The sequence below is a fragment of the Melanostigma gelatinosum genome (assembly GCF_949748355.1).
Source record: "Melanostigma gelatinosum genome assembly, chromosome: 8".
In the NCBI taxonomy this organism is placed as follows: Eukaryota; Metazoa; Chordata; class Actinopteri; order Perciformes; family Zoarcidae; genus Melanostigma; species Melanostigma gelatinosum.
The window spans coordinates 20,134,378-20,148,458 of NC_136641.1; the positions used below are offsets into that span (position 1 = coordinate 20,134,378).

The 14,081-nt window shown below is 41.6% G+C and overlaps 2 protein-coding genes across 2 annotated transcripts in view; one reads left to right on the top strand and one right to left on the bottom strand.

The window, feature by feature from the left end:
* The window catches only part of syt6a (synaptotagmin VIa), a gene marked incomplete at both ends in the record, with an annotated part of 46,471 nt that extends 43,371 nt beyond the window's left edge, over positions 1-3,100 (top strand). The window contains 2 exons of the mRNA XM_079274425.1: positions 650-800; positions 3,029-3,100. Coding sequence (XP_079130551.1) covers positions 650-800; positions 3,029-3,100 — 223 coding nt within the window. The remainder of the gene's footprint in view (positions 1-649; positions 801-3,028) is intronic.
* A 3,431-nt stretch (positions 3,101-6,531) lies between these two features.
* Positions 6,532-12,744, bottom strand: olfml3a (olfactomedin-like 3a; the record flags this gene model as incomplete). Its single annotated transcript, XM_079274269.1, has 3 exons — positions 6,532-7,316; positions 9,825-10,137; positions 12,634-12,744. 3 exons carry the CDS (start codon positions 12,742-12,744, stop codon positions 6,532-6,534), a joined length of 1,209 nt encoding a protein of 402 aa, XP_079130395.1.
* Positions 12,745-14,081: the final 1,337 nt, after the last annotated feature.

The window sequence follows — 14,081 nt, forward strand, 5'->3', positions numbered from 1 at the left end:
AAGATTGAAATTTGAATTTGAATTTTTGTGTGTGGAAAAAATACATCGGACACAAATGATCAATGAAAGTGATTATTATATCGGCCTGTAGGGGATCTTTAATGAAAAACAATTGATTATTCCTCATTTTCAAATTAGAGTCAGTTAAATTATAGTTCTTCAGAGAAAGAGTGGTGCACTATACGGTACCATTTTAGTATGTGAAGCTATAACAGGAAATGGAAAAAGGGAAGACGTGCATGCAGTGCAGACGGCTGACAGAATGAGAGCATGCATGCTGAAGGTCAGTCTGGTTTTTTTATTGTGTATAAAAGGACAAGACGCTCTTTAGAAACCTAGCATCTTTGTGTGTTCTTTACTGCCTGCTCTCATGCCAGGATTAAATAAGGTTTCAATTACACTTCAGGCATTGTTAATGGAGCAAAGATCTCCTCCCTAAGATGAGTCAATTCTAGTGTCACGAAGACAATCAGCTGCAGGTTCACTGTATCAAATCGGCAGGACAGCCAGATTCAGATCTGTGTCACCTTTTATTACAAAAATGCCCTTCTTGCAATTAGGAGGAGGGGGGGGGGGGACAATTTGATGTATGAGATGTCTTGTCAGGTTAAGTCAGATGTATTCATACAGTACGTGTGTGTCCCCACAGGGTAGGTCATAATGAGATCATTGGTGTGATGAGGGTTGGCTGCCATGCCGAGGGACTTGGCAGGGACCACTGGAACGAAATGCTGGCTTATCCACGCAAGCCCATTGCACACTGGCACCCCCTGCTGGAGTCCAAGAAGTCTGAGAAGGAGGTAGGTTCCGCACTGGAGTCATTTTACTGGATCATGTAGGATGAGGAATCATGGGCTGAGATGGTAATGTTCTGCTCCAACAGTTTGAATCAAACTGTGAGTGCAGTTTAGGGAGCCAACAACATATAGCATGTAGAGTTTAAGGAACAAGTGCATACTTGTGGTAATTATTGTAGCTTGACCGCTTAATTACTTAATTAACACTGTCAACAGTTGCAGCGGCAACAATGGCTGTCAAACAGCTCATGATGCCAATTAAGGTAGTTGCGTCAAAAACCGGACTCTTTCTCACTCATAACTCAGTGAAATCTGAACACACATTATTTGACATAAACAAATGGGTTTTTTATATGTACTTATTCCGATGTAAACGTCCCTAAATTTGCGCGGAAAACATGGAAAAGAGACGCTCCTTGAACCTCCTGAAATCATCCCGTTTTTAAATTCTCTTCAATATAGCCGTCTGTACAAGTACATAATAAGTACATTTCAGACAAAAACTGCTTATAGCTAATTCGGCGTACTATTAATGGTGCCAAGTGTCTGCAATGTAAACAAAACGTGGCTCAAGTTGTAGCCATACATCCATGTTTGTAGCCAGTGGCGGCTGGTGGAAAACTTTCTTGGTAGGGCCATCCTATCAATTTCAGCAAACATCCCAGTGATTTAATGCAAACAAATGTAAGTATCAAACACGCATTACTACTTTGCAGTTAAATATTTAACATTTATTCCAACCCGAAAAAAGCAGTAAATAACACTTATATAATATAACATGTTTATTTATTGAGATGCCCCTATGGACCTTGTTATAGGAGGTAAAGATCAGGAGAAGTAAACATGAAGTGTAATTATGAATACTGATGTTAAATTAAGCTATGATGAGTTTTCACTGTTAATTTAACATCTCTATTACATGTTGATGCCTCCATGACCAAGTTAAGCAGATGAGACGGAGGACAATATGTAGAAGAAAAGATGTTCACTTTGCATAATATGTAGCTTGACAGAGTTCTCCATGTGTGTCCTGGTGTTCTCATGTTTCCTTACCTCCTCATCCCTCACTCCCTACCCTGGTGTTCTCATGCTTCCTTACCTCCTCATCCCTCACTCCCTACCCTGGTGTTCTCATGTTTCCTTACCTCCTCATCCCTCACTCCCTACCCTGGTGTTCTCATGCTTCCTTACCTCCTCATCCCTCACTCCCTACCCTGGTGTTCTCATGTTTCCTTACCTCCTCATCCCTCACTCCCGTAACCGTCCGTGCTGGATCCGTCCCCGTTGTTTTAAAAGCTAAATAAATTATGAGCATGACATCATCCAGCTAGCCAAACCTGTCTGGTGTACAGCTAGTACAGAAGCTTCATGTACTGCTTCCCTTTCCCGCGAGTCTGCTGTCTGATTGTGAGGTCAGGCTGATCTGATACCACTCTGAATCTATTTGAGGGCGCTGATTGGCTAAATTGTATGTCACTCATTTATATCTTTAATCAGCAATTGGCTAAACTGCTTCATAGACCCGCCTCTTTTGGGCCAAAACGATTAGACCCCCCCAGCTGCGTGTTCTCAGTGTCGAGGATGAGCAGGAAAAGCATATATTTTGCGCACATTACTGGGTACATTCCATAGTTCAGAAACACAAATATTGACAATTTGTATAATTTATGATTATTATAAAAAAAAAAATTCTTTTTTTGTGGCTCATGGTGGGGCCAGGCCCCATGGCCCTCTATTGATCAGCCGCCAAATAGCCCACAGCATAATCTGCATGCTCCTCGGAAACTTTATACTTCCTGTTTACATGCCCCGAAGCATTATGGGAATTTCAACAGAAGTACGTCAATGTATAAATATCTACATCTATATAACTTTAAAATGATCTATTTGTTTGTTTATTTTTGTGCTTATGTATTCTCTATTCTGCATTTATATTTAGACGCACTTATTTTTGATGTTATTGTTATTTTGGTATTGTATAAATCCAAGACAGAGAGGTTGATAAAATCATGCCTGTGTTATTGTCGATATATCAATTATTCAGTCTTTGTTCCTTGTATCAGTGCTTTCAGTCTCTTTTGTGTTGAGTGTGCTGATTCAAAGGTCTGGACCCGAGCAATAATTTTCCTGTACCCTCATAAATCGCAATATTAAATCCCCAAAAGAGTGCAAATAAGAAAGAAGCAGCATGTGCGTCATGAATCATTTCCATGTGTCTTTGTGTCCTGCAGTGGAAGGCGAGGACAGCCAGCTTTGACAGCCAAGGCTCATGCCCTTCACCCAGGCCCCCTGCTAGTCCCTGAGCAGAGCCACCTGTGACCCAGCAGCCCAGAAGCGGGTTTCCTCTCTCCTGCTGATCCACTTCCTGTCTGTCTGATTGAGCAGAACACAACCCCACTGTCACACCCTCTCTCTCTCTCACTACCCCTCGCTTCCCAGAGCACTCCCAATAACTGATCTAGGACCACTGTCAAGTCAGTTAGTTGCGCTAAGTGCAGTGTTTTGGGGTTTCAGGGTTCGCAATATGGGTGTTGTGATGAACCAGAGCTGCCATTGTTGTCCTCAGAAGAGATTGGCTGGACATCCAGTCTGCAGACACTTCAAATTGAGCTGTCCGAGCTGAGTTGAACGAATCTTGGTGTTCTCATGTGGAGACGCTGAAGATTTAGCTTTTTGCCGCAGAGACTCTTTGTTAGAATGACTTGGACATCAGATATTGCTCCACGAGAGCAGCAGAAGTTTCACAGCGGAGGCAACATCTGGGGTAGAAAAAGAGACTTAAACTGGATCTGAAGCAATTTCAAATCTCTCCAGCTTTCTCTTATTGAATTTTAAAGCGCTGTATTAGCAGAAAAAAAACAATACTGAACTGTAGCATTTTGGAACTATTAGATGTAAAACCACTCCATTCGTCATTATTGTTTATGAACAGCAAAACTGAAATGAATTTCAAAGCTCCGGCTGAGTTCACTGTACTTCCTGTGTCATCAAGAACATAAACAATTATCTGATCCGAAGCTCACTGAGGTGAGGTTGGATCAGCAGAAACTAAAATATTCTCAACTAGACAATTTGCAACTTTAGTGTGATTTCTCGAGCAGCCAAGAGAAGAAGTTGTATGTAAAGAGAAATGAATAACAGGATAATTGATATTCACGCGAGAGCAAATTGAGTGCAGTGTTAAGGTGTACAAGTTTAATCACCTGATAAAGGCACAAATGGTCATTGAACACCAACTATAAAGAAAGGGTAAAAAAAAACATGAACAGAAACAAGCTTTTTCTCAATGGAGCTCTGTAAACAGGGAACTTGTGAGCACACTTAACACACCCTTACCTCTTTCTCTGTTCCATGTTTGCTTTGGAGCAATCTCACGCTTTTCTTCTAAATGAAAGCAGACAAACACTGTTCAAAAGCACTTGTTTGTCTCTCTTGTTCTTTTTTTGTGAACAGGTTTTGATGGATGTCTATAGTTTCATGTACAGACGTCTGCCGGTTGCTGTATGTATGTTTTGTTTTTCTAAGCCGAAAACCAGAAAATATATTATTAAAAGGAAAAAAAAAGAAGAATACTCACATTTTGAATATATTTAGCTTTGTTGGTGGTGATGATTGAGAATAACCTAAACTCTGAGAAAAAGATCAACATATTCGTCTTTTGAACTTCGAGACATGCAGCTTTCTTGATGTTTAAGTCATTAATCATACTGTTGTACAAGGAGAACGTTTGTTTTAATTTGCCAGCAATATGTGGATAATCGATTTTTTTTTTGTAGATATTTGATGTGATTCAGAAAAAGACTGCAGCACCGCTGTTGTATCATCTTGCACCAGTATAATTCCTCTGCTGCAGGATCGGGTCCCTGCATAATATTTGCTCTCTTTACAATAATTAGAAGTTTTAATGACGTATAATATGCACAAAATTTCAGTTAAGGCAAGGATAACTGCTGCTGTATCTGCTCGGATGAAAAAAAAGTAATGCATCAATAGCTTTTAATTCAAATATTACACAATTGAGGTTCCACATCTTTACAATGAGAATAAAACATAATCATTTGGTTTTCTATTTCCAGGATTTTCCTCCAGTCGCAGTAGTTTTGTTTTGCTGGAATTGGCAAGCACAGATAACATCAGTTTCATTCGGGCCAGGAAATCTTGAGCTACGGAGTCAAATGTGACACCAGGCAGGAAAACTGCCACAAAACATTCACAGATAGAGGCCCATTGACTGAATAGTGTCCGTATTATCTCAAACAGCAACTTAAATCTGATATGTAAGAATGTTCTTGGCCGTGGCTTAGACTGGTCTAGACCTCTGGTGCCTCACTGGAGGACAAGCGATATTTCAGCTGAAACATACGATGAACATGCTATATATCACAGAGTTTGGGAAATTAGGGGCCAGACATCAAGACATGAGCAGATGCATTCAGCAGACCCAGCTGGATCTGTTTTAGCCATTTCCTTTATGGGTAAGTGAACCCAGAGAGAGCTGTTTAGTACCCCAGTGTGTGTGTGTGTTTGTGAGACGACAGCGCGGGGGCAGCTGATGGGTGGACGGGTCAGCGTCTACAGAGCAGTGGCATTTCTCTAATTGGCACTTGTTATAGCGAGAACGAGTCAGTGCATTATTGTTCATGCTTGACGTAATCCATCACAGCATAGACACCCCTCCACGACAGTGTGAAATTTGCTCTCATTCACACAGTTATTTTGATGGTGAAATTCCTCCCTAATGGCATTATTCATAGATTTCTAATATCTTATTTTAGTGGTGAAACAGTGTTTTAAACATGTGCTTTACAAAGGTCATATTTCTTTGACAATGTGGTGTGTTTTCATAGTAGAAGAAACCTGTTAAATCAATTGCCTCGGTTTATGGAGTCTTTCAAGACCTGCTAGCTTTGCCTAATATTGTAATGTTTCTTGATATAATCTTGTACTCCTTGCAGCTGTTATGATAGCACTGAATTTCCAATTTTGTATTGAACATTTTGTATTTGTAACAATAGAAATGTTTGAGAAAATGTTCTGGTGACTGACATCAACAGTTGTTCGTGGAGGCAAGTCTATTACGAGTTCCGAGATCATTATGAAGACTCTCAACATGAGTGACCCAGTGTGTAATAAAGTAAACTGAAATGGCAGACATTATTTCAGTCACAAATTATTTCATTCTTTTCTTTCAACAAGTCTGAAAATCAACAGCAGTTTGTTGTTGTTGTTTTTTCTCCCAAAGGTTGTGATGTGTTATCAGTTCTGTGATATGATTTTATTTTCTTTGATTAAAAGACTTATGCAAAAATCCTCTCCGCACTGTGACTTTTGGGGCAATAAAACACAGCATATAATGACAACACAGCCAGTGGCTAAACAAGCAGGAGCAGGCACAAAGGAAATGAGATTTCGTCTCAATCAAATGGTCAAATTAAATGAGGGGAGATGACACAAAACATCACATAACAGTAATATTTCACAGCCTCTAAGGGGCATTTTCATGTTTTCATTTGGTATACAACACACAAAAGAACAGAAGAACAGAATCAAATTAATAAATAATAGTTCAAAGGCTATTTCTTTTGCTTAAAAATGTGTTATGGCTTATCCCCATTAAATCTACCATGAATAAAGAGTGTGCACGCTACTGAAAGACTTATGGCATAGCATGTGTAAATGTACTGCTCCTATTCCTTCTCATTGCCTTTGAAAACATTACACTGCTTCCCTGCCGTCACACCAGGAGTTTCCTCTTCATGGTCAGTCTGTAAATGATTTGGTAGCCATCGTCCCAGGCGTAGAGCTGTTTTTCCTCTGGGTTGTATTTCAGACTGGCGTGGGCTCCGTACCTCCTGGGAAAGTAGATCAGGGGAGCCTCCTCGCTGATGACCATGTCGTTGACGTCAAAAAGGCACTGGATTCGAGAACGGCTGGCCAGGCGTGTGTTGTAAACGACATAGACAGTCCCACAGACTACAAAAGCCGCCTCTGCGTTCTCCCTTGGGCACCGGGTGTCCCAGATTTGTTCTATATCGAGTGAGACGCGGTCCATCTTCGCAAGGTGGATGTTCGGTTCACTGTCGCTTGTTGCGTACAATAGCCAGAGGCCTTCGTCATCTGCTGCTAGATCTGCAACCGTTTCTGGGTTGAGGTTGTAAACAGTAGCGTGGCTCTCCACGGGGAACATGGCGGCGTCTGTCACCGAGCCACTCAGCAGGTCATATTTGACCACCTGCATGTCCGTATCATCCTCCTGCTGTATGTAGTACAAATAGCCGTCGTAGACGGTGCTGCCAGGACCTCTCCAATCAGAGGGAAGCCTGATCTGTCGGCTGCTGGTGACGCCAGGAGAGCGGGAAAAGTTTTGTACGGAGTTGAACTGGTAGATGTTGTCCCCTGATGTCCCGTTAAAGACGTAAACCTTGGACGACCTGGGGTCTCTGGTCCACATGCCCTTGGGACTGCCCACTCTCTTCAGGATCTTCACTGATCTGATGCCAGCGATGATTTCCACACAGTCTGCAATGAGAGAAAACACAAAGACAACATTGTTGTGCTTAAAAGACTGTTTGCTGTATTTGCTAGGCCTGTCAAGCTTTCCAATATTCACATAACTCACACATATGGAAATAATGAATGAAAGCAAATTAGCTGGTGGAAAAGCTGGTTGAAACTGCTGACTGGCGTTTTTAATGTGACCGTTAATGGTCGTAAATATGCAATTAATAACTAGATACATGATATTGTGCTGAATGAAATCGGTCTCAAGCTACAATTGGATAATCTGATGGTTTTATCAAACGGTCAATTCAGATCAATACCCAGTGATTTTGTTTCACAATAATGACACAAAACGTGTAAAATACCCAAAACAGTTTTTACTTTGGCGGAAACATTTGGTCATGTAGCACCACATTGCCAATAGTAAGAAGTGTTCGAGGTTATATGTATGAGATTGGGAGCATTTCTAGTACCTCTCAGCAGCTGTTTCCTGACGCGTCAACTCTCAGGAGTTTTGCAAAGGGTCACAAACAGTATAGTCTCCTGGACAAAAGTCCTGTGTTTGTTTGACCCATCCACCTCCCCTGTCACATGCCCCGTGTGGCATATCTCGCTGTTGTTGCTCCGACCGTATAATTGTCACGTGGGTGGGTTTACATTGGAGTAAGTTCAAAGCCCACTGCATTGCAGAGACTGCAATGCGGTGGGCATTAGATGCCAAGGGGCACTGACCGACCAACCGTTGGTATTTGACAAGTTGGGAGTGAGACCGTCGTCTTTAGACAATAGAAAAAAGCTTATTCTAGTGGGAGACAGTTAGGTTGTAAACTCTTGCCAATCAAGATCAAGTTCACAGTTAGTTCCATTCGGTGAAGTGCCATTCCTAAGATGAAATATGTATTTTGCAACCTACATTTTGCAACCTACATTTGGAAAACATCAAGCAGCCTGCAGCAGTCACTATCTGGCTTTCCAAATTCAGGCAAAAAAACAGTCAGGGGGATATTGGACACAGACTTATGAGAGGAGGAATGAGTGCAACACACAGACAGCAGGAAGATGCTTCCTGTAAAAAGGAAGAGTAATACAATGCTTTCACTAAAAAGCACAAAAAAAGGATGTTCCCTACCTCCCCCCGATGTTTCCTGGAGCGAAATGAACACTGTACTCACAAATCTAAAATGGGTCGCTACAATGCGGGAAAGTTCGTTTTGGGTCACTTGACGGACATTTACAATGGTTCACTGTGTTCAGAGCGAACATGAGCTCGGAGAGTAACGCCGCTGACCTAAGCGCAGCTTCCTGTCCCTCCTCTCTGCAGAGGCAGCTCCAGATTGCACAGGAGGTTTTACACACAGAGACTAGAGAAGCCTTTGCTCTGCATTGCACCATCATCCACTTTGAATGAGAGAACTCTGCCTTGATTTTGAACAGCATGACTGGCATTATGATTCTGAGCAGACAGTTTATGATATTACTAGATAATTCTTGAATTCATGTGTTATTGAGTGTCTTAAGTCAGTACAAATAATGAGTAAATCTATATTTGTTTTCATTTGGTTTTGCAAGAAGAGTGTGTATAAACGGTACCAAAGGAATTTAATGATCCATCATCAGGGATTTTGCCAATTCAAAATATGGATATTTTGCTTGAAGGAGCCAAATGGGATATTCATGTTAATTGCCTCTCAATGGCAATAGACATGGAGGATGGGCATCAGCTGTAACCAAAGTATGCATGAGCGCAGTGTAGCAGAGCGGCAGCCATGATCTAGCCTATTGAGCACGCTCCCAGTCGGCCGGCCCGGCCATGTAATCAAAGCACAGAGAAGCTCTTATTACAACACACACATCGGGAGAAAAACTTCATTCTCTGCTCAGCTTACTCATGTGTATATTTACATAGCAAACAGTTGCTTTGCTGCTATATTAATGCTCTGATTAACATATGCAGAACTTTTAATGTGCATATTCAGTGAAATCTGATGATATAAAGTCTGTTTCGTGGAATTTAAAAAAATTGTGTTTCACAACTTTCCACATCACGCTTTAAAAAAGGGTTATAAGTCCCCGTATTATACAGAGCAAATGGCCGTCTCAGCATTGTTTGTAGCAGCACGCCTTGGGATCTGAGGATTATAAAGACGAATGCTGTGCTCAAACACCGCATGCAGGGGAGTAGCTCTGCTGAAATAAATGAGTTGCATCAAGTCACATTTCTCCTGGAAAACATTCTGCCCACTGACACAAAGCACTCAGTTAACTGACTTGTAACAGCACTGCGTTTGTTTCCCATTTTCCAGAGGCATTGCTTTTCCAAGACAGCGACTGTACAGAAGGGGTGGTTTAAAGCCTGATGCGAACACACACACAGACAAATATATATATATACACACAGTACATATTATATATCTCTTAGGTTCTGACTGTGCCAGGGCTCTGTCATGAACACAAATTAAAGCTCAAACACAGCCATCCCATGGAGAGCGTTTGGCATAAGTGTGTATGTACATCCCCGCAGCTCACCAGAGACTCTGGAGTGCACCTCCTCCCAGTCTTCTTCGTCCTCTTCCTCTCCTCTGCTCTCCTGTAGGCTCCAGGCTCCCTGCTCCAGCACCTTGTCTGCCTTATTCACACAGGCCCGAGGGGAAGTCTGGGTCTCCACGTAGTCCATCTCTCGCTCCACCTGGTCCACTCGGAGTGCAGCTCCTTCCATGTCTTTGAACATCATGCTGTGCTGATTTCGCAGACCATCCATGGCCTCAGCAGTCAGCTTTTTGAAATCCAGCTGCTCTGTGTGGTAGCGATGGGATTGCTCATGCCACAACTGCATGCGGTCCTACCAGACGAGAGCAGAGCAAAAGAAGCGTTGTTAAAACGTGTTAATAAACTGAATAATAGAATAAACTGTGGGATGAGTTTTTTTTCCTAGTTTTCACTCAAACTACCAGCTGTCCTGACCAGTAATAAAAGTAAAGGCATATGGCCATGGTTACAGTTCTGTGAGGTTGTAGAGTGGTACTTTGAGCTAAATAGCATGCTAACAATAATACAATAATAATGCTAACAGGCTGATATTTTGCTGGTATAATGTTTACTGTGTTCAGCATCTTACTTTAGTGTTCTAGCATTCTCATATTTGCCAATTAGCACTAAACACAAAAGCTGAGGCTGATGGTAATGCCATTAATTGGGCAGGCATTTCGTATAAAACCAAAATATCACTTTACACTGATTCAAATTTTAACCCGATGATGATGCTGTATACGAAGTCAGAGAATCACCAACGTAATTCCAAATCATCCAGAGGGGAACATAAATGTCTGTAGCACTAAATAAAAAGTCAGAGGATCACTAAAGTCAGTAGGATTTTTTTTACATTTTTTTTTATTGGTTTATTTGAACGGGACAGTGCACATTAATAAAAAAACATTTCTGCAAATGTGCCAGAGTTAGCCAAAAGGCTATTTTTCATCTGTAGTCAACAGAACCCTCTTTTATCGGACCATTATCTAATAACCTTTGAATTCCTACTAACGGAGTGTACACCGTTAAGCAAGAGTGACTACACTAGATGTCTATCTGATGGTGCCATAGCTCAATTTAAAGAAGCGATTCCGTCTGTATTTAACTCGATACCATGCTTCGATGTGACGGAGGACTCCTATGCTAACTTTAGTCCTACCCAGATTGATCATCTTGTCGACAGTGCTACAAGCTCACTGAGAAGGACACTAGACTCTATTGCTCCTTTAAAAAGGAAGTTAGTAAAACAAAGGAGATTCGCTCCATGGTATAACCCTGAAACCCGCAAATTAAAGCAAACATCGCGAAAACTTGAAAGAACATGGCGTTCCACTAACTTGGAGGCAAGAGGCATTTAACAAAATGGGCATTCTTGCCTCAGAGCAGTCACTTAAATCTGACATGTGGCACGGGTGCCGAATAGACTTCAATGTATCCTCGCTTATGGCTCCTCCAGCAAGCCTCTTCGCTCTTCGAGATGCATTTTAGCAATTTTGACATCCTTCAAGTTGAAGTGCTGGGAGATGGAATTCCGGGTCACAAACCGGAGGATCAAGGAGAAAGGAGGCGCAAAATCAGTGAAATGAGAATATCCTTTCGTTTTGTTAAAAAGCATTATCACTGTCAGCAAATAGAAGACGGTTTCACAGTGTGTGAATGACACAGTCATCGTGACGGATAAATTATTTCGAGCAAGATTTAATAACAGACGGCCTTCTCCGCTGTCTCCTCTGCAACAGATTCATTTTCTCCCTTTGCTTGCTGTGGGCCTGTGGTCAAATGGAAATGAAAGTTCAATGAAAAGTTATTTGATGAATTGCTGTGTTCATATCAATGCAGAAGTTGAACCAGCATATTGGAATTGAGGCTGGAGGGAAACCACAGGGGGCTGAAGAGAACAGGATTTAGCTGTAAATAGACTATTCATTTCATGCGGATAAGAGCTTTAAGATTGTCATTTCTGCATTGCAGCCGCACGGAGAATGAAAAGAATAAATTCCGACTCTGAAAATATACACCAAAAGAATACATTAAAATAATTATTTAAATGACAGTTCACTGAAATTACAAACCAGACATGTAATCCTCTTGCATTTCATATCATAAGCCAACAAAAGTCTTACACATACTTTGCTGTCTCATAACAACACAATACTGAACTCTCAGCAATTTGATTCCTTCCCCGAGGCACTTTGTTGTAACACAGCATCATTCTACCTTTCCATTTGGAGGTGGGATGTTTGAGTTTCACACGTTGGCAGCAATGGTTGAGCTTGTTCTCATTACTGCTGTGTCATTGTTTTAAAACACTGAAGAAACTAATGGTGTTGGACAGAAGCTGCATGCTACATGCGTCGACTGATATTCTCTCAGAGGCCCACTGCAAAGTTGATGAGCTCGGCAGAGATCACATTAATTGGACTGCCTGAGTTGAAAAATGTATTGCACATAAAAGGATGTAGTCAGGAACTTGTATTTCTAATTTCTAATGAATGTTTGTTCAGACATGACTGAGCGCGTCAAATTAACAAACATACTATCTCTGCATATTGTACATGTTTTTTTATCATTAATGCTGTGAACATTTGTCATTTTTGTCCCGTTCATATGTGATTGTTTTGCAGTATTTGTTTTTATAAATGTTCTCTCACGATTATGCAACAAAGATACCGAGGAAAATTGTATGCGAAAGCCTACTTGGCAATAACACCTTATTTTGATTCAGGGATATCTTTGCTGTCACATAATCCGTGGAAAACTACAGTATATTGATTGATTGTTCGTCATTTAAAGGGGTACTGCTTCTTACCTCCATAGCCAACAACCTGTTCTCCAGATAATCCATCAGCCCCTGGTAGTAATACTGGGCTCCAGTCAAAGTCCAGGCAGTGGAAACAAGGAGGACAAACACCGGCTTCATTGTAAGCCGATCAATGGGGACAGCTGAGTTTCTTTGTCCAGAGTTTAGATGCTTCTTCAGGCTTTCCCTCCCAGAACTGTCCTCAGAGCTTCACACAACCTACAAACACGTTGTATGCAGTGTAAGTAAATGTACGAAGACGTGAGAAGAGTAGAGTGCAAGTAAGAGGCCACCCTGAGAGTTCTCAATTCTTTGACCGCTCTCACTTTGCTGGAATGTTTTCACAAACTCTCAGGGAGGAGCCTTGTGCCTCTTACCCCTCTATGTCCTCAAAGAGTGAATGTGCTTGCTCCACTCAACTCTGTGCATGTGTGCAGGTTGGTGTTTGTTGCACATTTTGTACAGTTTGTCTCAGGCATATAAACAGGGATTATATAGACAGAACATAACAAAACAGCTCTGTCGACTGTTACTTCTAACACAGTTTAAATGTAAACAGTAAACTGTTTAAATGTAAAATGTTAAAGAACTCAATAACTGCAGGGATACAGTCTGGATACTGCAATGAAATTAGTTATGGTGCCTGTCAAGGCCGGTTAAGTACAGGCAACAGAGTGAGGAGGACTGAAACGCAGACAGAAGAGCAGACAGCAACAGTTCAGGGATTTATTGGAGGCATGATAGAGTAAGCTTACTGGCAAGCCCAAACAGAGTTGTAAAGAGTCCACAGGACAGCAGGAAAGTTCTGGCAGGTATGCAGGTCCAGACGTCCAGATCCAGATAGAGACACAGGTTGCACATTTCCGGTTGCAAGGTTCGGAGGCTGGCTGGCAAGGGATGTGCAACTTTGAAATTGGAAACAGGGGAGCAGGTGGGCAGGGAAGTCAGGAAAGGTCCAGGCATCTAGTGGACAGGTAGAGAATGGCAATGAACGGGTCTGGGGCATTGAGAAAAGGGCAAACACAACAAACTTCATTGTGTTATTTTGGACAACATAGAGTACAAAGTGTTACAACCCCAGGTCATATAGTGACATTCTGTTTTGTGTATTATGTGCTTCAACCTCACCCACCTCTCTCTGGTGAACCTGCTGTGGTAGCTCTGTGTAAATGGCTGCAGGTGAGCCTTTCCGATCGAAAGTCGTTTATTTTTCTGTCAGAGTTTCCAGTCCTTCGCGCTGTACGTTAGGAAGTTGAAAGACAAAGTAACAGAGTCACAGCACTTCCTTTGCTGCTGACAAGGCCAGTAGAGTACGAACAATATACAAAAAAGACGAAAAGATCATCATCATCATTGCAATGGAACAAAACCACACAACAAGGTAATGAAAGGCGATTAAATCGATCGAGAAGATGTAAGAGAGGGAGAGGTTCAAAAATGCGATTCTATTAATTCAG